General features: G+C 45.4%; 2 protein-coding genes across 4 annotated transcripts in view; one reads left to right on the forward strand and one right to left on the reverse strand.

Moving 5' to 3' along the window:
- Positions 1–26,740, forward strand: part of LOC144169195 (2-Hydroxyacid oxidase 1-like) — a 109,753-nt gene that overhangs the window by 46,699 nt on the left and 36,314 nt on the right. The window contains exon 10 of one of the 2 annotated variants that reach the window (XM_077698236.1): positions 3,741–3,964. The exons of the other annotated variant lie outside the window; for it this stretch is intronic. Coding sequence (XP_077554362.1) covers positions 3,741–3,814 — 74 coding nt within the window. The 3' untranslated portion in view covers positions 3,815–3,964. Of the gene's footprint in view, positions 1–3,740; positions 3,965–26,740 lie in introns of those variants that run through there. 2 annotated transcript variants of the gene reach the window in all.
- Positions 24,320–26,740, reverse strand: part of LOC144169194 (carbohydrate sulfotransferase 5-like) — a 36,641-nt gene continuing 34,220 nt past the window's right edge. For both annotated transcript variants that reach the window (XM_077698235.1, XM_077698234.1), the window contains exon 4: positions 24,320–25,037. In XM_077698235.1, coding sequence (XP_077554361.1) covers positions 24,516–25,037 — 522 coding nt within the window. In that variant the 3' untranslated portion in view covers positions 24,320–24,515. The remainder of the gene's footprint in view (positions 25,038–26,740) is intronic.

The raw sequence follows: 26,740 nt of genomic DNA on the forward strand, positions 1-26,740 counted from the left end.
GTGTTTTTTGGTTGGGGAAAACAAGTTTCATTGGGTGGGGTGAGACATCATTGAGAACTCGGCGCCACAAACCCAGACTTCTGTTTTTCAAGACATTCAGGTCACCGCGAATGCCTACATTATTTTCATCCTCGACAATTGAGGGTGTCTGGTTCTGCACCTTAACACATCCGATGACTACAGAACGTTATTGGGCATACGATGCTGTCTTTGGCGTTCTGAGACCAACCAGCAAGCACCCGCCATGATAACGCAGGCGTCTGGGGACAAAAGAAATAACCCTTTTACTTCCAGCACGGCAAGCGCTGTCGCGAGGCAAACTGACGTTTTGATTCGCTCAAGATTTCAGACAACTGTCAGCCGCATAGTTTCTTTGAAATATATTCGAATGATTGTATACTTGAGAATGGCCCGGAATATTTTCCCGGTAGCAGCACAGGCCGTGCGCGCTGCGAAGCTCTTGTTTTTTTTTTTTGGGGGGGGGGGGGGGGTGAGAGGGGGCGGGGAGGCTTTCCAAGCACTCTTGCTACAGCAGGCTACTCCGACCTCCCCTCGTGTGCATTATCAACATTACTATGGGCCTCCTCAAATGTATAAAACCTGTAGCGGAGCGACCTTGCACTTTTAGAACATTTGGTTTCCGTTCAAAGACATCCTTAGGAGCATCGTGAAAACAATACACAAAGGCGTCCCACACTGACTCAGTGTCTCGTTAGAATTATCTGTATAGTATAAAACTGCCCAGATATGTTCGAAATACGGTAGGGATGCTTGTCATGATCATTGTTAGAAAACATGTGCACAAGAGTGTTTTAATTAACTCTGCAAATTGTGAAAAACCTACACGGTCCTTCTTCCGACCCGTACAACTCGGACCACGTTCTTGCCATCGAGCGATCCGGCTGTCCGTACTACGCGAGCCCGCATCGCATACTGAAGTTCCGGGGCCCAGCTATCCACGTGGAAGCGAAAACGCAAATTGTTCCAAGACTTGCAGCATGGCTCTGGCAATCAAGAAAGTCCCTGCGTTTTTGCAGCCGCCCTTTTCCATAGGGGCATTGTCCCCTAGGGACTGAAAAAGAACTCTACACCGTTGTTTAGTTATCGTAACTCTACACCGTTGTTTAGTTATCGTATAAGGTCGTATTAAAGGAAAGCTGTTCTTGGTCGAGGCCTTCGTGGAACTCGGCGTGGTAACGCGGATGTAGCATTGTAGAGATGGAATAGCTAGCGAGGAGGAGAGAAAGCGCCGAGCGCATGTGCAGCAAGATTAAGAAATATTGAACAAAACATTTATATAGGCAAAACATTTCTAAACTACGTGGCAATGTTTACGTAGTCAACACTGTTGAGCAGGAAGAAAACATTAGGCATATTTCAGGCACGACATCAATGCTTAGGGTATGTTTTTATTGCTCTCGTAATTAAGAAGTTATGAGTACGCGATTGTTGGTACGGCAAAACACAAAATGAGCCTTCAAAAATGTTTGACCTCAAAATACGAAAGGCGTTCGTGGCTCCCACCTGCAAGTTGTAAAGTAACAAGAGATCCAGTAAATGGCGCGAGCAGTGATACACGGTAACATTGATTTGGCGCGAACGGGAATCACTCTGTCGGCGTTGAGAAGTTCTTAGCCTTCAGAATAGGTTCCAGGATCGCCAGGCAGCGTTGTTGTTAACATCAGTCCTCTCGACGTTAGGTAGGTAAAGGTGGCTTATTTTTAAGTGCGAATGCACTTTATAAGCGACCCCAAACCATCCACCGCCGGCGGCGGCGGCGGCGGCATCCGCAGTGCTCCTCTATATTTAAAAAAGAAACAGCATCCGGCGCCAGGTTTCGATCCGAGGACTTTGCGGCCGCAGCGCGACGCTCTACCGACCAAGCCACGGACGCGACGCTGATATTAGTGTTAGTGACGCGCCTTATATCTTTAACGCATTCAAACTACGTCGTCAGCGGCGTGCGTTGGCGACTCAGCGGCGTTATAGCGGCTTGATAACTGCGTGGTGTACACGTGATACTACAAACCCGATGGAAGAGATGGAAGAGAAGGCGGCGAGGCGGTGGGCTGCGGGGGCCGAGCGCAAGCGCCGCAAGCGGGCCGACAACCGTGCATTCGCACTTTCACATTCTCCCCCTCGGGGAAATGCGGGGGAATTTTTTTGTCTCAATATCTTCTGATTTATGTTAGCTCAATGCTAACACAAAACTAACTGTGGAATGTTGAGACTGAAGCAAATGTTCCACCTTAAATACCAGTGTGAATGGTTTGTGTGAGAAATACATTTGAAACTTATGGCGTGTTCTAGTCGCCTACCTCGTTCAACTCCGCCTGCATGTATTTGTCATTTCATAGTAAAGCTGTTCCCGGCCCGAAACTCTCAATTGATGCAAAGAGCTCGCGACGTCATGATTTGCATTCTATCAAATACCCTCAGATGGCTCGGATTTGAAAGTTTGACGACCATTTGCTGCCATATTTTATGCGTTTTGTCCACCGGTGTACGCAAGGCACGCTACGGAGGTTCTACGGACCTCCCCCATTTACAAAGTGTAAGAGGTCCTGCACCGGTAAGACAGTGATCTACGGGTGGTTTATCAAGGTAACATTAAATGCCAACTACCAAGAGAGAGATGGGGAAGAGAGAGAAGGTTTATTTAGTGCAGCCTCTAATATTCGGACGCCTGCTCATGCGGCGAGACAGCCCTGAGTGTTACTGACGGTCCTAATCGTCACCACTAGCCGAAGCTTGGACGCGTGGTCAAGACAGGTTAACTGGCAAGCCCACCGCTCAAAGAATGGTCTTCTTTCGAACGCCTCAAGCGTATTGGACTTATCGATGTTCATCCTTATCACAGCGATAATCTATTATAGAACGTCCCAGAACAAAATAAACAGAAAAATTACACCATCTTCCCGCAGGGGTACCCTGAGTAGTATACGAAGCAGCCGTAGGGTTTTCTGAATTTCCCATTAGTTTTCAGTTCGTTGTTTCCGTTGACGTTCAGCTTTGCGTGTCTTCGTTGTATAAGTAGGTTCTTTAACTAGTTTGAATGAGTAACGGACATAGGGCGCGTTCGTAGCACATGCTCCCGTCTAGGTTTGTAGAGCAGCAATAAAGAAAAAAAAAGGTTTGTAGCGCAGTGAGAAGAGCGCCACGTACCTCCCTTGCGGCCAGAGAGTCGTGGGATCGAAACCGGGTGCCGCCTAGCTATTTCTGTTTATAGTGGATGGCGCTGACGTCAGCCCAAACGCTGATGGGGCTGAAGATACGCGCATGCGCAATAGAGTGCGGACGGCGGACAACAACAACGAGGGAGGGAAGGACACAGCCCTGAGCATGAGCTGCTTCGAATTTAATATTACACAAAACATCTTCACATTCACGTGAGGCCCGCCAACGTGAACTCAAAGATTTTATATTTATACGAAATGATTTTGGGTTAAAAAATGTTGCTTTAACTTCGTATATCTATTTCTGGTTCTGGTGCTTCATGTTCTTTAGATCCTTTCATGCCCACAACCAAAATATGTTGGCTAAGCCACTGCCTTCGTAACATCTGTAGGTTGCTACTTTGGAGCAGCAGAGTTAGAATTGCAACAAGTTTAGAATGGAATAAATTTGTATGTAAACGAATAGGAGAAATTCAGGAACGCGGAACTATTTCTTGGCTAACAGCTGTTGGTTGACCACGTTTGAAAGACAGGCTTTGTGTTAACATCGCCTTCCCAACCTAGGGTGCCCCTCCGTCTGGACACTTGGACCCACATTTGTCGTCCGCAAGGAACTTTCTGCGTTTCACGGAGTATGAGAGTGCTTGCACCACAATAGGTGCTACATATTTTGGAAACCAAAAAAATGACGAAACCATTTGGAATCGACGGTAATTTGTCTATAAATTATCGACTTCCAGTAAACTGTTCCGGAATGATGAAAGCAATAAAGTGTTTAGGGTATAAAACATCACCTGTCTTTATTTCACACTTGAGCAAATTTCCCCAACAGAATTTTATTACCTATAAGCACATTCGACAGGCTAACTAAACCCATATTTGCTAGCTTTTTGTAATGAGTAATGTCGACTTCCCTACCACCTAAGGAAGGTATTCGACCACCACCTGAGAGGTTTCAAGTATTAGGCGGGAAGAAGGCTGACAACTACCCACCGCGTCTTCAAAGTGCCTGTGTTCGTATAAGTGCGTGTACTTTTTTTTAAGTTTTAAAATTACAGTAATCACCATGGAGCGACGCCCATGCTACATTTTAGGTATTGTTCATAGCCATTCCACGTCGACTTTCTATGTGATCAGAAACCAATGTAGTTCAGTTGTGTAATTCATGTTGTGGATACTTTGGCCTGGAGAAGAAACAATAATTAACAATATTCTGCATATTTCGCATAACGTAAATTTAGAAGCGGCAAAATGGCGCCCATTGCTATAGACATGTCGGGTGGTTTGAGTTTAAAAGAACTACCAACGCCCGTTCACCCACGAAAAATACCCCAAGGAACTAACCTATTTCAGCCAGCTTTAAACATAAGTATGCGGCCGTCTACGTGCAAGATGACAAGGCTGCTCTGATGGTAAGAGCAGTCTTTTTTTAAATCATAAAATAAAATAAAGCGCATAGGCAAATCATCGACAACGACACCATTATGACTGCCCGCCTCTGGTCCTTTTTCTCGCTCTCTCTCACTTAACATAAAATAAATCTAGTCGAGGTCACTTCGTGAGCCGAAATAAAAACTCTGCCTCATCGCATAACCTATTTACCAATGTGTCGAATTGAAAAAATAACCGGTTCGGTTACGGTTCTGGTTCAGGCAAAATCGTTTCGTTCCGGTTCAGTCCTGGTTCGACAAAATCACGCACCGAACCGGTTCGCGAACCGGTTCGGGAGCTTGAACTGGTGCGCGAACCGGTTCGATGAGTTGAATTATCACTGAAATTAGAAAAAAACATTTAGTAGTTTAAAACGACAGCCAAATAAAAAAAAGAAAATTTCAAAATGCTGCTGTTCCCCAAGGGCAGTGGCGCAATTGCAAAGAAAACTTTAAACAATTACGAGATATTAGAAAAACAGATGACCCGCCGTGATGGCTGACTGGCTACAACGTTTCGCTGCTGAGCACGAGCTCCCGGGTTCGATTCCCGGCCGCAGCGGCCGCTTTCCTGATGGAGGCGAAAAGCAAAAATGCCTGTGTGTACGAGATTTCGGGGCCCGTTGAAGATCCCCAGGTGGTTAAAATTAATCCGGAGTCCTCCACTACGGCGCGCCTCACCGCCTGCATTGCGTCCACGCGTTAAACCATACAATCAATCAGAAAAACATATAAAGTGGCGACGATTTACCACCTACTTTCTCGCCCAGACTTTATGTTGTCCTAGCGACTATTCATAAAGCCACTACCAAGAGATATGACGGTGGGAGACATTTTCTGCCATTTATTTTTTGTTGAAATCGCAATCGTCGCTATGGGATTGCCCATCACGCTAATCTTGAAACCTTAAATTTAGGCCTGCGTACTGGCGTGTTCAAATACCAGCGCTTAATACTAATGGCGAACATTTTTTTATATTTGTAACCAAACAGAAAAATTCTACAACAGGCACATAAATACTATCAATGAATTAGATTATTTTGTCACCTTGAATAATTTGTAAGCTGTCGCCTCATCTAATATGTTAGCCACACTTTTGTTAAAAGTAAGCTTTAGTTAACGCGCAGTCACTGGATTGTTGCTCTGACCACTGCAATTCCATTTGCGATAGTTATACCGGATGTGTGAATTACAATCAGAATGTCATCGTACCGCCTGACCCCCGGCCATCGTTCCGTGTGTTACATTGCGGAATCTTATAACACATTCTGCCTTAAGCGGAATCCTATAACACAGCGGAATCCTATAACACAAAATGAAAGGGAAATTTGACGCGCGGATTTTGAGATGGGACTTTTTTGGGTAGACGCTCTTAAATTCGTCTACAGCAGTACTTCCCTCCGGAACGAGTAGCAGTATAAGTAATGTAGCGAGTTGGGCAGCCAGTACAAGTGCACCTTCGAAAGAAAGCAGAACTGAATGAGACGAAACTTCTTAACAAGCAGAAAAGATAATCGCTGGGCGAATGGGGCAGTGTGAGTCATACAGGCCTGCCTTTCGGCACGTGTCATCTGCTTTATTACTCTTTCTGCCTTTAAGACAAGGTCGAGGGCTGCAGTTTCTTGCCAATGGATTAAGTACGCACCTTGGCAGTTTTCTCTGACATATCTGTTGTCATTTGTATCTGTAGAAAACGAAACGTTTTGACTCTACTGTCCTCGAAAACTGACCACGGAACTGACTTCCTTCGCATTGATGTAACGTTTGGTTGTGAAAGGAAGGGAAAAGAAAAGTATAGAGCAATATTCACGTTTTGCTGCTTTTTTTTCGGTTTTACTTACTGTTTGCGTAATATTTTAAACAACCTGATACGCCTTTTTTATTGTTGTTTTCCGTGTAAACACACTTAAAAAAAACTGGCGCATTTGATGCCCCGTGCTATATCTCTGCTCCGAGGCGCAGCTGATGTTGCAGGCCGGCAGGCTTATTTTAACCAGCTTGTGATATTAAACGTGATTCGAAATCTCGATGCAAGGACGTTCTCCATTTTCATCTACTTCAGGAAAACGGTCATGGGGAGGGCAGATCGAGGCCACTTGTGCTCAGCAGCAAACGGCTTAGCTACTGAACAGCTCCTGCGGTCACACTTGTCAAGTATTAAAAATTTGCAGGTGTCGGACCTTCTGAACAAATTATGAAATGCAAAACGTTTGCACACATAGGGTGTGGGATTTCGCTGTTGCGCAGTGGAGCACTCCTGCAGCCTGATTGCGCCAATAAAGCCGCAGCTAGGGAAGGGCAAAGTCGTTTTATATCCCCTGCAGGCTGACGAGAATGACATTTTGTTTGGTCAGCGTGTAATACGCTCGCGCTTCCAGCAACAACATACCATTGCTACATAGGTTCTCATTCATTTCCCCTGTTGTTACATGGAGTGTGATAACATTCAATTTCTAGAGGGGAAAGTGCGCGAACGGGTACGAATTTGATGGTACGTGAAAGAAAAAAAGGCCTGAATTGCATTGACTGTGCAATATCAACACCGGTGGGGTCGAACCGTTTCGGCATGAACCGGTAACCGTTATTTCTTTTTTTCGGTTCAGTTCCGCTTCGGGTTCAGCATGCTAAAAAAAAAACGGTTCGGGTTCGGGTTCAATTTCGGCAAAAAATATCGGTTCAGTTCCGGTTTTCGATTCGGTTGGGTTCCGGTTCGACACACTGATATTTACATGCGCAGAACTGGCGAAAAGCAGATTGCGGCTCACTGCACAATGCCAAAAATGCCAATATGCTTGTTTGCTTGGCACTTTAAGACATTGCTTGATATGAACAATAGTTTTTTCCCTGTTATAAACGTGACTACTTTATTAGGGATGATCTAACGTCACTTTGATTAAATACTGTGGCGTATACGTGGTCCAGCTATTCTTTTCTAAATGACAATGTATTTTGTCTGTCGTTTACATGAAAGGTAATTTTGAACAAACCCACGAATGTGTACGCATGGGGCGCTCCAGAAAGGAACTAAGGGCACTTGAATTTTTTAGGAAAGCAACCTGTTGCCTGTAACCTGTAAGGGGTCCCACTACAGTTCATTACTCTGGGACCCCTTTCTGTATTTACTATATTCTGGTGATGTACCATTCTGTAACAACAATAAAGTTATATTCTAATCTATTCTATTCTAATTTTGAAGCACCGTAAGCTGACTGCCCTTCCAAATAAACGTAAAGAATATCATACAGTGTGCATAACGTTATGTAGAACATTACAACCAAGCATGATACCAAAATCCTGACGCGATGGGTCAATATTGCGTGAAAAAGATGATTTGGTAACCCTTTGTCATTAGCAGTAAAAGCTCTAATGAAGAAGCCTACTGTCATTATCGCGAAGTACTACAATTGGTAGTCTCAAGACGGCGAATACGTACAACTTAGGAGGCATAAACTATGATTTCAGAACCCTGTGTAATTACTTGTTTTCATTTGTGCGAAATATGCCCATTAGTTCGACATCGGGAATAAATAAGGGCATGAGTTAGAAAGTGAGATGATAATTGCTATATTGTGGGCCCAGACGCACAATTTGGTTAGCACAGCATGGTTTTAGAGGCGTTATTATAATTTTCCTTTCGCGCACAACACAATAGGCCACGTTGCTATTTAAATTTTGCAACTGGTTATTCGTGGCGATATGCATCTGGAATATGATACGTGAAATTCTACTGCCCTACCCATCCAGTCGAAAGGCTTTCGTCCGTTTGTGCATATAACTTTGTAGTATGTATGCGACGAAGGGGCAGCGCTTCTCGAGTCCTTTCAAATTTTAGTCTACGTAAACAATTATGCGCCTTGATGTCAGCTTACTTCTAGTTTATTTGAAAAAGAAGCAGAAATTGCCAACGGGTACATCGCCGCACCTGGAGGTCGTTTGAGCTAATTGAGTTCTTTCTAACGTCCGAAACCTGTTCAATCAAACCTGCTGTGACTCGTTTGCTGAGGCTTGGTATTTCCTCTGCAGTCCCTGCTACCTCTTTCAAAGTCAAGGACCCAACCCAATGGTCCCCAATTTCTCGGTCACTGCACGCGCAGAATTATGCTCACTGTTTAACTCCATTAACCCATTGCATTTCCTTCTGAAAGCACTTTGTTCCAAGATACCATAGGTAATACACTAAAACTTAGGTAGTAGCACATCTAACCTGCCGTTGCTTGACAAAATTTCAGAGTTGAACGTTGCCCAGACAAAATGTGACTCCTGGCTTTCTCAGAATCATATTTTGGAACGCCCAGTACTGTATTACAAAAATCGGCGAGAACAGAGAAGAATAGTATTAAGGACCGCTCTTGGCGAACACAGAATATAATCGAAAGGGCTCGGGAGCGGCCTGCAGTACTGTGTCATTTATACCGGGCGTATGGTAAGGAAGCGCTGTTGGGTAATATTTTAAACTAAAAAATGTGACCTTTAGCGTTACCATCATCGAAGCAACACCTGCGTTCTTACGGTACACTATAGAGTAGGCCTCGGGATTAATCTAACGCAGCTGGTAATTTTCAACGTGCGCCTAAAGTGGGTGTTACAATGCTACTTCTTTGAGTGTGTTTTTTATGCTGACAGGCAGGTATTCCTTCGGAACGGCTCGAGGAAGTGTTCTTAATAGCAAGCGTACCGGACGAAAGATAACATGCCAACCAAAGAGACTGTGAACACCCCAAGAGCGGGTGTGAAAGGGTGCGTAGGAATATTTCCTTGCTAACGCGAAATGCGAGAAGAAAGCACGGGAGCTAGTGCTCTAGTGTAAACAATTAGAGGTGGCCCCATGCATTCCTTTAATATGCGACTAGCTATTCCTGCACGAGTATTGGCAATAAGAATTGTGAACAGTTGGTGCCTGTAGTGGCGGCGTGTGCCGCCGATGAATGAATAACTAGACAACTTGAGTGCACATCGGAACAAAAGCCCCTTTATTCCAATTTGCGCATGCTTATATACCTAAACAACACTGGCGCCACCTGCGACAGTGATCGGGGAACCGAAACCAAATAGACAAATATACAACACATTCCGTTCCTTAAAAACAGCTATAGGGATGGGTAATGTAGTGGGTTAGTATGTTAGTACATATGCAAAATTACTATTCGAAAATTCAACTGTACAATGAACATAGCTATATAGTACTACAAAATCACATCATTTACAAAAGAAATCCACCGCACTGGATATGTCCGTTCCATTCGCTTTAGCACAACTTCGCTCGCTACACGTTGTAGCCATAACGCTCTGATGGTAGTCTCTTGGTGGTTGCACCCTGCGTTGCTGTGTGACTGCGCCAGGAGACTTGGCCGACTGCGTCGCAGCATGCGACCTGTGCGCCTACGCAGCCGACGGAGACGTGGGTGCCTGCGCAGCAGAAGGAGCCGTGGGCGCCTGCACAGCGTGCTCAGGAGACATGGGCGCCTGCGCAGCCGAAGGAGACGTGGGCACCTGCGCAGCCGAAGGAGCAGCAGCTGAAGTCGTCGTAGTTATCTCTGGGGTGAGGCCCTCACATGTAGGCAGAGATCCTCCTCCCCTAGCTGTACCGTTTCCTCCCCACGTATAAAGGGCGGCAGAGGCTCGTGGCACCTTTGAGAACTTCGATGCATTCCACGTTTTGCCGTCAGCCAGGCGGAAAGAGGATGCTCCCTTCCTGCTGATCACTTCTCTTGGGCGGCTGAATTCCAGGTCGCCTTTAAATCTAGTAGTGGGTTTCTTCACTCTGACGAATTCACCAGCGTCAACTCTGGTTTCTCTTGCAGCCCTCCGAGCGCCCGTGTATCGTTTGCTGCTCTGTTGCTTTTGCTTCGCCCGCTCACGTAAACACCGGAGTTCCAAGTGAGGATCATCAAAGATGGTGACCGACGGATGCCCGACGACATCCAACCGAGTTCTTGGCAGCCGTCCGTGTAGCAGAATAGCTGGAGCCCTTGCCGCTGTAGCATGCGGCGTGCATCGGTAAACACCCAGGTACTCTGTTACCGCCTGGCGCAAGAGTCGCTGCTCAAGAACCGCCACTTGAATGAAGCTTTTTAATACTCTATTAAAGCGTTCCACTTGGCCGTTCGCTTGTGGATAGTATACTGACGAATGTTTGACCTGGATGCCACGATCTTGAAGAAATGCCTCAAACTCCCGAGATACAAACTGTGGACCATTATCGCAAATAACTTCTGGGTAGCATTCGCGCGCGAACACGGATACTAAGAAGCGTATTACTGTGCTGGGTTTTGTCTCGCTACAGAAATGCACTTCGGGCTATTTGGCATAATAATCGACATGCGTGATTGCATACCTGCAATCGTAGGGCGCCCTCTCAAATGGGCCTACAATATCCATGCCTAGTTTGAGCCCCGGCTGCTCTGGAAAGGGGACCGGTTGCAAGGGTGTAGCTCGCACCTTGACGCTCTTGTCTGCTTACTGGCATATGCTACACCTCTGGATAGCTAGCTCGACTTAGCGGTCCATGCCCGGCCACCAATACTTTTCTCGCACCAGCGCTTTTGTTCGCACCACTCCGGGATGCGACTCATGTGCTGCAGCGATTACCTGCTGCGTGAGTGATGTGGGAACCACAAGTCGTTCGCCACGCAAAATCAGATTGTCTACCAGAGAAAGTTCGTCACGTACTTTGAAGAACGGCTGAAGCTCGGCCGATAAGGATTTGTGTGCCGGCCACGACGATTGCACATAGATTTTGCTTTGTTGCAGTGTGCTATCTTGCAACTGGGACTGCTCAAACTGCTCTCTGGTAATGCAGGAAAGAATTTCGAGAACTGATTCAACCTCGTCAAACAGCGTTTCTTCTTCCTGGAAAGACGACGCGGGCAAGCGTGAGAGTGCGTCCGCCATTTGGTTTTGCGACCCCTTGCGGTACTCGACGGTACAGTTGTACCGTAGTAGGCGTTCTCTCCATCGCGCTACCCCCAAGGGGCGCCTTCCTGTTCCTTGTGTTGAAAGCGATGCCACCAAGGCTTGATGATCAGTGAGCAACGTGAAGTGGCGTGCCCACAAGTACACGTGCCACCGCTCGCACGCGCAAACACAGGCCAACGCTACCCGTTCTCCTACCGAATATTTCCTCTCAGCTGGCGAAAGAACTCGAGACGCGAAAGCGACAGTGTGCAGTTTATGTCTGTCCACCTGCTGCAGGACCGCTCCAAGACCGCACTCTGATGCGTCCGTCGGCACTAAGACTAGAAGAGATGCATCGAACATTCTCAGTATAGTGCTAGATGCCAGCGGGTCTTTGGTCTTTCTGAAAATAGCGTCTATCTCATCAGACCAAACGAATCGCTGCCCCTTTCTTAGCAGGACACGCATTGGTTCAACCATGTCAGCGAAGTTGGGAATAAACCTAGAATAATATTCGACCAAACCCAGAAATGATCGAAGACTGGCTGGGTCAGTGGGCGCTGTAGTGCCTCGGATGGAAGCAACCTTTTCCTTCAACGGCACAATACCGTTTGCGGTGATCCTGTGGCCCAAGAACGCAAGCTTCGGCGTATCGATAACGCATTTTGTGTTCAGTTTGAGTCCTGCCTCTTTTATGCGCCTCAGAACTGCGGTAAGATTAGCCACGTGCTCCACGCTCCCCTTCCCAAACACAATGATGTCATCGATATAGAACAGGACGCCGCTGCACCCCTGCAGAATTTTCGACATCATACTTTGAAAAGCAGATGGTGTTGAAGCGAGCCCACAACACACGCGCTTAAAACGGAAGAGGCCGTCGTGTGTTATAAAAGCCGTTAAATCGCGGCTCTCGGGGTGAAGCATGACCTAATGCTAAAGCTGATGCAAGGTCAAGCTTGGAAAAGGGGGTTGCCACCACTAGACTATGCCATAGCTCTTCTGTATGAGGGAGGGGAAAGCTATCTGCTACGACGGCTTTGTTTACCTGTCGAAGATCTACACAAAGGCGGATACCTCCATCTTTCTTTTCAACCACAACAATGGGGACACCCACTCCGATGCCTCTATTCGCTCTATCACGTCCATTTTTTCCAAGCGACGGAGTTCTTCCGAGACTTGTGGCCGCAGTGAGAGCGGAAGGCGCCTGAGTTTTGAAGCAACTGGCTGAACTGTGGACCGTGTTTTGACGCGGTGAACAAAACCCTTCGCTATGCCATGTCCTGGATAGAAAATAGCACCAAACTCTTCAACTAATTCTGATGGAATGTGAATGGACTCTTCCGCCTCTGCCTTGACTGTGGTGTGCTTTGTACGAGCGCTAGTACGCACCGCTGTCGTTTCAAGGCAATGTAGTGACGAGCCATCAATCTGCAGACCGAGCGCCCTGATTGCATCAATACCCAAAAGCGAGGTGCCTTGTTCAACGACATAAAAAAGAACAACATTTGTGCAGTTATTGTACGTGACATCAGCAAAGAAGCAACCACACACTGGAATTGGTTTCTTCGAATAATTCAGTAGTCTAATTGAAGCAGCTGAAAGCTCCTGTCCTTCAAAATGCTGCCTAAATAGGTCATGCGTCAAAATCGAAACTGATGACCCGGAATCCACGAGGAAAGTTAACTTCGTTTCACCAACTGCTACTGATATGTAGATTGCGGGACGAGTGGATGTCATCACAGACATAATGCTCAATACTTCTTCAGTTATCGAATTTTCGTCGCCTAGTTCACGAATCGGGGCGGCGTTTCTGTTGCAGACTGAGCGAAATTGTCCCATAATACCGCAACCATGACACCGCTTGTTTTTGGCGGGGCAGCGGAATGAAGCAGCGTTGTGCCGAGGTGAACCGCAGCGGTAACAATGGGCGTGTTTGCTGCGCGACCGCTTTGAGGGGTCGCCGGAAGAAGGTGCGGGGGGCGGGGTGTTTCCGCGAGCATTTATGCGCTGAACATCTGCAGTCGCAAATTCCTGTCCTGGATGATGTCATGTATCATCCATGTATGATGCGGTTATCTTTGCTGATTTTTCGCCATTCGTGCGCCTCAAAGTTCGTTTTGTGGTTTTGTTGTTACGGTTTTTTTTTATTATTTTTTCTGAGTGCGCCGAGAACAGTGACGCATTGGGGGCGTGGCGATTGGGCGCTTGGGCATTTAAAGCTTTGAATTGTGCAATAATAACCTAGTTGCGAGTGTGCGCTTGTGCCGTATTCATGAGTTCTTGTCCCCGTTAATTTGCGCGCAGTTTGTTCTTCGAGATGCATCATTACCAACTCGCCCAACTCTCAACCCTTTTACAACCATAATTCACTTAATACCACCTAATGCACGTAATCTCCATTTTAACACACAATAAATCATCCTAATTCGCCATAATCCGTCTGATTTTCAATCTTTTGTTTAGTCGGCCTTTTTTTAACAGTAAAACTTATCGTGAAACCTATTTTGTACCCCGCAGCAACCGGTAATTACAAAACACTTTTCATGCAAAAAACAGCTTTTGTAATTTGCTAAGAATTTATTTAGAGTAATAGACTGTACCATTACCTTCGACCGCGTTCTCTTTATTTTTGCCAAAGCATTCAAAACCGCTTCGCACAATTTACTTCTAGTTAAATAAAAAACAACACCAATCCCAGCGGGCTTGCTTGGATTAAGGGTTTTGTTTACCCTCTCAAAGTTTGCTTACCCTAACAAATGTTACTTTTATATGCATGTGTATCCTATGGTACAGCTATGGAATCGATCTTAGGAATGCTGATATTTTTCATTTAAACTAAAGACCACGCAAACCAAATGAAATTTTCAATTAAGCTATCCGCCCATGAGTGCGTTTGAAAAGTACAATATAAATACCTAGAAAACATTATTGCATTATTTTTAGGTAGTTATATGAACGCTTGCTCTTGAAGTGTCCGAAATACTATCTGTGGGTGCACTTTTTCTCTGTCTTTCTAGACCTATTATTTGTATAATGAGTAGAAATTGAATTATGATGGTGGTGTTTTTATTGTGTTTAAATCACTGAACGTCAGTTTGCTGCTGACGCTGCGAATCGAGTGGCTTAGGGCTTTCTATTGCAGTATCCGCCTTTAGTCTCAGCGTCGCCCAGATTTGTTAAAATAGAAACAAAAAGATAATTCAATTAAAACACACTGCGGTATGTCGTTTTCTGGTGATTGGAATACTCGTCAATCAGATACAGTCAAACCCGACTATACGAACCCGGATAGAGTGAATTATTCTATATATTGAACAAAAATAAATCAGTTACGGAAATACACGCAAAAACATATTTTTATAACGCATTTCCCATCTGGTATATCGAACTCGTCGTGCCTGAATGGCCACCAAAATGCATGGTCTCGGAGCGGCGATTGAGATGTTGATTGGCAGCGACCACTGAGCAAAGCGGCGACTGAGGCATTGCGCTCGTATGGATGGACATCACGTCCGACACTTTTTGTAACTGTTTCCGACGCGCGGTACTCACAACGGAACCCACCCAGTCAGTGAGTCCGGACCAAGACGGCAGCTCTCCAACGTTCCCGATGCTGGGCCGAAAGGAGTATTAGATGCGACTGCATCTCATTCACTCGCCTTGTCCATGCAGCGTCGGCGTTGTTGTCGTCCGCCCCTCCCCCATTCTCCTCGCCGCGCGAGCTGCGCTCTCCACCGCTCACCACCTCTCCTCTCCGATGCCCCTCTCTCGTCCACACCCCTCCCCCTACACTATAAAAAAATAATAGTTAGCGACGCCCGGTTTTGATCCCACGACCCTGTGGGCGGAACGCGAGGTACATGGTGCTCTTCCCACTGCGCCACAAAACCGAGACAGAATGAAATGTTACGAACGCGCCTTATATCCTTGACTCATTCAAACTACGTCAAGAAACTACTGATACAACGCATGATGGGGCAATGATTAACACTTGCAATAAAAGAAAAGAAGCTCCCACTTACAGCAACAATGATGGAGTAAAGGTCGTTGTGACAGCGAAGCCCCAAGCATACCACTTAGAGAGATTGACCAAGATTGGCCAATAAAACATACTAATAATCTTAAAACATAATAATCATACGCGTTCCCGACACGTTTCACGCGATTTCAGAATGAATCCAATGGAAACACCAAGTGAACCTCACGATGCGTCGCATCTTCACAGGGTTCCCCTCGCGGGGAGGTGGGCGCAATTTTTTTCGAAGATTTCCTGAGTGTCGACGGCTACGTTGCAGTCCCTGTAAGCCCCTCGGACGCGGACACCATCAGCAGCACCGTCGTAATGCTGATGAAAAGCACCGAGGAAGCAGAGGATGTCACGAGTGAAAGCCGTCCGACGCTTAATGAAGTGCTTTCGGCAATCGATGTCCTCCGCCAATATTTCTTCAATACTGAGGGGCACAGACTCGAACTGGTGCAAGCAATGTCTCTTGTAAAGGATTGCGTGCTAGTAGACACTGCCAAAACGAAAGAGAAAAAAAATAACCGCTTCAGGGGTGAAACCAAGGAGGTTGTATAAAATTCTGGAGTGGAGATGGCGCTCGAAAACTGACGCCGACGGCCGCCATCTTGCCGTGAGTAGAAAACTCGTTCCGTGATAGCAGACACATTGCATCCGTCGCATGATGTACTTGTTTTTGCGGAGGGCTATGTTATGTTTTGCTTCCGTTCTTTTATTCTTTTTTTTTGTTTTGTTTCGGAAGTTGATTCTCTCATGCGGTTAGCTTCAAGCGCACCGAGGTTTTCTTACGCGCTGTCATTTCGACGCATGTGGCTTTGGTTATGCTCCCCTATTCGTGTTTCTAGTTAAGCGCAACGCACATCTCTTGTGCGAGCGCCGGTGGCCACACACATCTGCTAATTGTTTACATTATTGGGCGCAAACAACTAAAATAAACAGAAGACACAATGACATTTTTTTATTGCCCCATGTGTCATTCTTCCGAGTTCTCTGTTGCCAAAGAGCAGAACTCGCGTTCTTTCGATCGTCGTTCACGGATGGATGCTGCAAAGGTGTAGAAACCAGAATGGTTTGCTCGTGCGTCACGTTCGGCTGCGCTAATCGCGCGATGAAGGCGTCGGGGATCACCTTTCATCTGTAAGTACTGGGGGTCTCTGCTTGCTTTGGGTCTCGAGGGAATTACTAGTATTATAACGCTATAAGTGCGCACTTGCCAGCCGTTTGTGCGTGATTTAAGGAAAAATTCTCCGTAGCACGTGCCGTCCGCTAAATAAGCATACCGTACGCGCTTGTTTACTCAGATATGCGAATGCTTTCGCAAGTAGTTGTGGTGGTCCTGTAGTCGTTTGACTGCGAGAAATCACATGTTTGTAAATATGTGGGCCGCAAATTGCTTTTCCGCACTAGTTTAAATGTAGAGTATTGCTCAGATAGTTACCGTCAAAATCAATACACTCTTGTTTAATATATTTCATTTGCATCCGGCCCTACGTGAATACTCTGACTTTTCTCATTCGCGCTGTTTCGTACAAGTCTTTGATGCAACGCAATGCTGTTCTGCCGCGTTCTTCGTCCACGTCATTTTTATATCAATAGCACGCTGCTCGCGTACGAACTTGCGGGGTCAACGAAGTTGTGAACGTGATTGAGTAACCTCCTGCGCGTGTGTTTTCTTATCAATACCACGCTACTATCATGCGAACTTGCGCGGTTAATGTAGTCGTGCATTCAAATAAGTAACCTTCTGGATTTGAAAAATAAAGAAAGTCAATGCGAGTGAGACATGTACGTGTGATGTTCATGCTTTCTGTAAAGTGCACACGAAATAAAAAAAAAAACCTGCTGTAATGAGCTTCAGTGTGTGCCCAATCCATTTCGCAAAATACGATTGAAAAGCTGGAAATAGACACGCCGCGGTGTCTCAGTGGCTAAGGCATTGTGCTACTCATCCCTGGAACGCGAGTTCGATTACAGGCCGCGACGGCGGCTTTTCTGATGAAGGCAGAAAGCGAAAACGCCCTGGTGTTTGAGATTTCGGCGCGCGTTAAAGATCCCCAGGTGATGAAAATTAATCCGGAGCCCTCCACTACGGCATGCCTCATCGCCTGCGTTGCGCCGGCGTGTTAAACCCCACAATCAATCAATCAATCAATCAATCAATCAATCAATCAATCAATCAATCAATCAATCAATCAATCAATCAATCAATCAATCAATCAATCAATCAATCAATCAATCAATCAATCAATCAATCAATCAATCAATCAATCAATCAATCAATTAAAAGCTCGTGCTTAATTTGGTCTTCTTCGGCCAGGCCGAAACTGGGCATGTTGTTTAAACCAGGAAACGCGCATGTGCAGTACATATAAAGATTGCAATAATATCCTGATGCATATGATTCCCTGCAGTACTGCCTAAAAACCATTCCAACCGCTAAACGTAGTCTACAGAGCTTTCTTGGGCGTGAGAGCTGCGTTATTTATCATTAATCATTAATGAATAAGTATTCATTAATCTCAGCAATGCCGCTAAAAAAAAACAAGCGTCAAATAATCGCGCTGTCGCGTGTCCTGTCCTTTCAGCGTAAACTCACAGCCAATAGTAACCTTATAACGTGGCATGTCTGGCCATGGCGTGCAACATGAGGTAATTTTAATGTTAAGGGTGGCGGCCTATAGCCTTAGATACACAGAATAAACGGTTATTGAAATAAAAGCAGGGGTGGTGTCTTTAGCCAAGCGCTACGCGTTTTCCCGCGGCGACAACTCTGTTCACCACCGTAAGATATGCACACACGCGAACTCGCTGCTTGAACCATATCTTACGTCAATACCTTCCGTGTAAGGCAAAATTTAGGCTGCCCTCAAATATGGTAATCGATAAACCATCTTACACATCGTTTTCTCCCTTGTAAAGCCAAAAACCCCGACCGCTATTCAACGTCCCTAACGGCTCAGCGCCTTTTCTGCCCATGACAATATGGCCGCCGACCGGTTCGCCCGGCTTCAACAACCCGCGTTGCCCGCTATGGGCTGCCTCCACTCCAGAAGTTTTGTACAACCTCTTTGGGCGAAGCTCCTCTTGCTCGGGCCCTGTCCTCGTTGCTGCTGTACACGGCACCACGATGATGATTGTGGAAGGGTCCCCCTAGGGATTGGCCAACCAAAGATTGGGCGAAGAGGTCAAAACGTTCAACGCGTTCGTTGCTACCCAACAAGAAGAAGAGGAAGAAGAAGAAGAGGTTCCCGTTCGTCGCCTGCGAGCTCAAGACACGTACCGGGTGTACGCGACACAAGACGCTCTGCACACACCGAATTCGCCAACTTACCCATGGAGATTCTCATCGTCGCAAACAAGCCCTACATAATCACCACACACATCGACGTCATCGACGGGCTTGCCAACGGATCGGTGGGAAGTCTCAAGTTTTGCGAGCGAGGAGTGGCGGTCTTGACGCGGCGGCGCCCGGTTTCGATCCCACGACTCTCTGGCCGCGACGGGAGGTACGTGGCGCTATTCCTACTGCGCTGCAAACCGAGACGCGAGCATGCCAATGAACGCGCCGTTTATATCCTTCACTCATTCAGATGGTGCGCGCCGTCAAGAACACCTATGAAAATGTTTCACGGTTTCACCGATAAGCATTTTAGCGTCGCCCCTCTCATCATCATCATTCACTTCGTGGAAAAGGCGAGATTTGTTTTATTTGCAAGGCGGCAGTTAAGGCGGAAAGTACCTTGATTATTTGCTTTTGGTTGTTTTACACAAAGCAATTGATTGTTTTGTGAATGGTAATGACATGCTTTATTTTGTTCGTTTCTGCATGCAGGGGTGGCAGGGGGATTCCCGCGTATTGCGAACTCGTAACAATAAACTCGTTGTAGGCGGGTTCGGCTATATCGAACTGTTGAATTTACCGAACTAATCGTGGCACATATTACAGTTCCCTATAAGCTGGTTTGACTGTATTGGCTTATTAACAACATGGTGCTCTAAATCACACATGAAGCACAACAATATTAACTGCAAAGCAGCGCGTGTTTCTCGTGGTGTATAAAATATTGCCCCTCCCATGTAGTCTTCAAAATAGATATATCTACTGAAACTGCTTCCTCTTAAGAGTTATTTGGTATTTATATTTCACATAAGCTTTCATCGGGTACACACAATATTTACATTTACATTAATAGTAAGGGCATGCTTCTATTCGAACGGTGTAATTTCTTATTGGCAACTATATCGGGGAAGTATCTTCTGCAGAGATCCTTGTTGGGGCCTAAGCTTGAATACACGTACGGTATTTTCTTTCGGCACTTGCCCTGAAATACTCCCTAATACTCTTGAATGTGCGGAAATTCTAGCTGCTCGTTTTATTCTTTGCAGTTGTTCTCGCCATGCAGAAGTTTCTTCGATGAAACTAAACCTCGGATTACCTAACTTTGAGTCAAGTCTTACAAACGGTCGCTTATGTGTTTTAGAAAGGGTGCATTATTACTCTAACAAGGCCCTTCGAAATGAAATAATCTTCTCACAACTACATATATATTGTTGCGCATGGATCATCGTTCAGAGGTTGCAGTTCCAGTTTGTAACACGTTTGGAATGCGAACGACGAATGACTGCAACACCCTCCCTGCCTCTATCGCTGCAATTAGGGACGCCAATAACGTCAAGAATGTTGTCGACAAATTTATTTATAATAATCACACCTCTTCCTTGTTACGGTCCCGGGCCATGGGAATATGGCAATAAAAATCTATTCTGAGTTCCCCCAGTCACGTAAACGCCCATTACCCATATACACGAATTGTTTTTTTGGTGCTGCTGATGGCAGTCAATCATTTTGGCATTGCATTTAAATTATGCTAAGTCACCATTATTATTCTTGTCGCTAGTACCCCTATCACAACAAATTAAGACTAAATTAAATGACCCCCCGAAGAAGTGATATGCTTCCTTCAAGCTGCCAGGCCTGTTCCGTTTATATGGTATTTTTGCTATGATCCTCGTTTTTATGTCTAGGGTAGATGTTCACCCGAACTTTTTAAAGGAGCCATGAAGAGAAAATGCAAGTTGGTTTTATTCGAAAGATTTCGGGTGTTATAGTGCCCCCAGCGCTTGTCCGGATACAAACGGTGCTTTATTCCCTGAGAAATTAAACAATTTATGTTAAAATTTTGATCTTCCCGCTCAATCGTGTGTTTTCGTGGTCCCAAATGACATCACAGGAACCGACCGCTCTGCAGCCTAGAGTACCTTCATTCACGCATCCGTCGTACAGGGTAGAGACACGTATACGCTGGCGCCGCCATTTTCGGTTGCTTGCTCGCCGCCGAAGCAAGTCATTGTGTCACCACGCTAAAATTATCGCCGCAACGCGGTTTACTGAAGAAGTTTGAATCATATTGTCTGTTTCGCGTTGCTAGGTGTCGTGCGAAACGAAAAGAATAACGCGTTGAGCCCGTTGGCCCAATTGCGGCGGCACGGGACCGTTCAAAGGTTGTCTCCACCCTGTACAGCGGTGTTGGTTTGTTCCCGCGTTTCTTTACGTTCCGCAATTTAGATGGCGCCACCATACCGTGGCAAGCGTTTGGTTTGTTTTTGCCCGCATTTAAACCTGGCTTGTTTTTGTTCTGGGAGAAAATATTCGTTCCCTAAAACAGTGCTCGCTCGACAAATGGGGTCACGTAAGACACTGTTGCTTGCGTCAATCGGCCAGTGTCGTCTGAGACAACCCCAAGCCCCGTAGTGCTGTGCAGCTAAACCAAGCATGCTGTGCGCAGTACGAACAGCAGAACGCATCAGTACTTCTATGTTTACATGTGCTTTCGTACCTTCTACTGTTTGTTCCATCATTCTTATTGCTTTGTAAAGAATGTGCCCTAAATTTAAGCGCAAATCGCTCGTTCGTCTAGTTTGTAAGCTCTACCTAATTTGCGTCTGCTTCTGCCAGCCTCCGCCAATCGCAGAGCTTAGCTCATGTGACATCATAGGTTCTGTTACGGGAAATGAGCTGGTGGGTCGCATGACCATTCCCGTTTTTCCTAATTATGTAGCTTATTTGAGCGAAGTTTACGTTAAAAGTGGTGTCAGTATGATTCTAACGAGACAATCTTTTGAATGAACCAAACTTGTGTTTTCTCTTCATGGCTCCTTTAAGGGGGTTGAGGGAAGCCTGCCCATAAGACACACAAAGAATTTGCCCTAAGGTCTTTTGGCTGGCTTCCAAGACACGGTAGAATTCTTACTAATGAAATCACTGACGAGAACATCGGTTTAGCTCTTTTCCGCACCAGAGCAAAGGTGTAGTCTGCGCCCTGCACCGACAAGAACAGGCTGATACTGATGCGATTGCCTAAATGCAGGAGCAAAACATGAAATCAGATAACAATCCACAAAAAACAATTGAAAAAGGCACGCCAACAGGAAAAAACCTTTATTAAAGTATTTAATTCCAGCTTGCCTACAAGCCCCAGTTCCATGACACATTCATACCTTAAAACAGCAAACACCCACCAATGCGTCAAGAAGTGTGGTGGACGGCCCGGTGTGCTGCACACGTTTATCGAATGCAATCGTAGGACCAATAGAAGTGGTGGGGGGGGGGGGAGGGAGGGCGGAGCGGTATAACACAAAACTCCACTGCTTGAAAATTGCAACTGTAGTGGTGTTAGCAGAAAAACACTCATTCTTGAAAAAACGTTTTTGTCATACATTGATCAAACCGGAACTCCAACACTTTTCTACCGCTGGCGAACTTCATACCTCAAGAGGGATGTGGGCAGTACTGAGGTTTCTTTTGTATGCAATGGTACTCCACTGCTCTTGCCGGGGCAAGGTTCCACTTTTTTATAATTCGCGGTGCCTTTTTCGCTACGTAATTTTCGATGTCGCCAATCATCACCATTATCAAGCTTAATAGACACCGTATGCCCCGCCACAACCAAATTTATCCGCATCATAACTATATCAGAAATATTTCCATTAGAACACGACACAATCTACAAACATCAGATTTTGGCACACCGTGTCCATTGATGCCCTCTTGCTAATAAAAAAATTGGCCGTGTATCTGCTCCTTTCGTTGCAAATGTCGTCAAAAGATGATAGTCTGTAGATATTTGCCAAGAAAATGCCCCCCCCTCAGCTTTCCCGCTCACCTCTCATGACGTTCCTGAACCGTCGCGCTCATCCCAAGGTAAACACAATAAAGGTTTGCTCAAGGCGATTGGAATTTACCGCGTTCCACTGGTACTGGCCGGGTTCCTAGATGCTAGCGCTGCAGTACGGCGGAGACGCGCGTGAATTGAGGCGGCCAACTTTGAAGTTTATGGAACCGCGTGGCCGTGGTCCACGTGCGTTCCAAATAGAACGTGGGACATAGCTAGTGGAACCTTCCGTTGCTGTTAGCGCGTGATTTTTCATATGCCGCCAGGAGGTGGCGCGGGCAACAGCTGGCGGCGGTTTTCTGCAGTAGATGTACAATATCATTTGCTATCCAAAAACCAAGCATCCATGAATTTTTAAATAAAGGAACGCTGCAAATAAGTCTTGTGTACTAATTTCCTGTCTTATATTTGCGTAATGGGTTGTTCTTGTTCAACAAAGTTGGCAAGCATGAACATATAAAATGGGCTTAGACGTTTACATTTGGCTGTGAGTATATAAGACTATTGCGCAATTTCTATTTTACTTTCTCCGGGTGGCTGAATCGCGTCACAGACCGACAGACATACAAACGGACATACAGACAGACTAAAATTTATGGGTTTAAGTAGCCCAAGAAAGACTATCGTCTTTAAAACAAACACAACTACTATGGCCCCACGATGTGACCCAATATTTTAATGCCATCCTAACAGCTTGCTCATGCGCCAAAATAAACAAGCCAACGTAATTATGATGGCATGTGTCAAATCTCACGCTCTTTTCTTGTACCTCTGTTTTGACGCCTGTTTCATGTGACACTGTCATTAATATGCACTCCCCTATTGTGGCCAGATCATGGGCGATAACATTTCTTTGCAGCCACCACCAGACTAGGAACGAAAAACAGCGACAATAGGGACAGCGTGGAGGGCCAGCTTTGTGGAACACTTACCTCTAATAAAATAGGTTCCCGAACCAGTAAGGAGCTCTTATTCTTTCTTTTTGGCAAACGTATATCACTGAAATATGACTGGCGCTCTTACTGGCAATAATTTACTTTCTGAATGGCCCTAAAACAACAATCAAGCAACGGTGTCGAAACAACCAGTACAATCCCGTCAAAAAACGTTGTGAAGGTACCATGGCAAAATCGCCGAAGCCCGCTCTATTGAGTTCCGGTCGCGGGTTTTTACACATTTGTATCTATAGGCTGTTCTCTTCTACAATTACTATACAGCGAAGGCGGCTTATAATGAACACACGGGGAAACTGAAATCAGTTTGTTATATCCGCCTTTCGCTACATCTGGACACAAAATCTATTTATACAGATGGTAATCGGAAACCAAGATGTGTTTGTTATAGGAGCAATTTTTTTAAAACCGGGTTCGCAGTAAGTGGGCTATACTGCATGGTAAAGTCCGCGGTTTTTTATCTCTGTGACAGCAAAACCAATTTTCATGAACCTTGACCACTTGCTTCTATAACACGTACGTTCGCGCCTGTTAATATTTGTGTTTGTGATTTCTATGACCGGTACTTTTGGGAACAAGTTAACCCCACCCCCCTCCCCCATATCGACCATTCCTTATTTTAAAAACGAACAGTGTTTGACGGTGTGAGTAAAAATAACGAAGTAAGCCAGAATACACACAATTTGTATATATTTAGTCGCTTAGAAACACTCATGGAGGTCCTCTTGATTTGCCTGCAATTTCAGAATACGAAAATAACATATGCAAGCTTGAACGGTTTCGAACCTCTCACATGGCTTACCAAATACCTTAATGTAAGCATTTTTCATTATCTATGGCAACTTTTCGGCGTTGCTATTCCATTCCGTTTACGCAGCAGAAGTTTTGGAGGCATTTCTAACAAGAAATTCATAACCTAGCCGGAGTAGCACGTCTGTGCACTTTTCTTCTATGTCGGCAATTTCGTTTTTAGAAAGCTGCTGCTTCCAGCTATGTATTACGAGCTCTGGTTTTCTCTTTGTCGAGAATTTGTTCTTAAGGTCTTGAAGAGTAGCCGTTGTGTGGATCTTCAGGTACTGCGAGACGGAAGGTGTGTATTCCAATCCGAGCGTCGAGAAGAGGCGCCGGGTTTCATTGACAGGGTCAGCAGCAAGATGCTCGTAGTACAACCTGTGCAATCGAATTTGCTTTATCGGTCCTATACCACTTTCAAAGCTGTCAATATCTGAGCGTATCTGGGCGCATAGTGCTTCGGCTTTGCCACATTCTTCGTCGACTTTGCACCACCGAATGCGCTTGCGAGAGGCAATAATGGCCCGAGGGTCTCGAACAAGGTGAACAACCCTAATAGACTTCGCAAACTCGTGGTTGCGACCAATCCACGCTCCAACCTGGGAAATAAAAAACACATAATATTGTGGGTCTTTTCTCCTGTTAGGAGTAATTGAACCAAGTAAATGTATTTTATGGCGTTATACCGGAAATGCATAAAGGTTTTGATTACACAGAGAAAGAAAACAATGATATTTATGATACTTCCGGAAAACGTCTTTAGGTAGCACACTTAGTTATCAGCTGGAAATTTGCAACACTGCTCATTAGGCGAAAGACTTCTGTTTCTAGCTATTCAGAAACGCCACGCAATGACACTATTTTCTGAAAGATTAAAGATTTCTGTGTACAAAAGTTGATCCCGGCTATAACAACCGTAAGTTCATTGTTTTAAGGGCCTGGGCGCTGTTCCGGAACGACAGCTCCTGAGGCAAATGCCGACAAAACGTTTTTTGCTTGTACAGAAAAAAAGAAATTAAATAAAAAATTTCCCAACAAATACAGAAAATTATTTTGGAAAAATAAATCAATTTGGGGTAAAGTGGACGCCGCCCAGTGTGTGTCCAAACGATTTTGTTTCTTTTTAACTTACGTGTAGTTTATGATATATCTGTTATGACAGCAGACCACAAAAATATTGCTGCTTTTTGCTTCCGCAGCGATCCAAAAAAACTTCTTGTGATCGTTATTCAGGGGATTTCGAAGTAAGTGGCTTAGCCCACTCCCATCCCTAACGGTGAAAAAAATTTCCGAATGGGGCACGACCCCTACTGTGGGTGTCGTGAAAAATGATGCTGAGAAATCATACATTGGCGACATACCAAGTTTTTATATCTGGAGCAACTTTATTTACAGTTGCGCAACCATAGGAAAACAATTTGCACCTCATCATCCAAAAACATTCGCTTCATAGGCTAAACCACGAAGCAAGCTGTTACTGATACCATTGTAGTTTCCGTTTCGTCAAGACTGGACAGCGCTCTGCTTTATCGAACAAACACTACACGTGCTATAGTCTAGGTCCGCGCAACGTCTCACGCCGCTGCAAATCATGGACCCAGTAAAAGACCACTTTAGTTATTTGTTCGTATCGTGGTAAACTTGGTGCGGTACTATTCTCGAGGCCCCATAATCATCGCTTGTGCTTGGAATAATGGTAACCTTCCCACGTCATAAAAATCTTCCTCAATATTGCTTGTTGTGTCAGCGATATAAAAAAAAACTCGTGTTTTATACTGACAGCAGTGCGCAGAAAGAATACATAAGTTCTAACATCTGAGTGGTGTAATTATGCGATTTTGAGATATACTCCTGTGTGTTCTATTGGGCGAAGGCCCGTTTCCTCCTGTGTAAATGTATTCATTAAGCCATATATATACACATTTTGGTAGCGGATGGTAAGTTGAAAATTAATAATTAAAATGTGTGACAGAAGGTTGATAGTGTTGCAAAAAAGCAGTAATAATTTTCATTGTTGTTGTTAGTAAACAGAAACATGTCCTCGCCATGACACTGTTGTCCCCAGTGGCTAATCTCAAAATACTGCGTATGTTGGCGGCCTGAGATTTCACCCTACATTTCGCACACAATGGTGTATTAGTTAATACGACCCGCCGTGCTGGTTCGGTGGCTAAGGCATTCTGGTGCTGACGTGGGTTTGATTCCCGGCCGCAGCGGGCGCTTTTCTGATGAAGGTGAAAAGCGAAAACTCCCGTGTGTACGAGATTTGGGCGCACGCTGAAGGCCCCCCAGTGGTCAAAAT

This window comes from Haemaphysalis longicornis, unplaced genomic scaffold (assembly GCF_048455015.1).
Source record: "Haemaphysalis longicornis isolate Haplotype H1 unplaced genomic scaffold, Haemaphysalis longicornis Haplotype H1 scaffold_2, whole genome shotgun sequence".
NCBI classification, from domain to species: Eukaryota; Metazoa; Arthropoda; class Arachnida; order Ixodida; family Ixodidae; genus Haemaphysalis; species Haemaphysalis longicornis.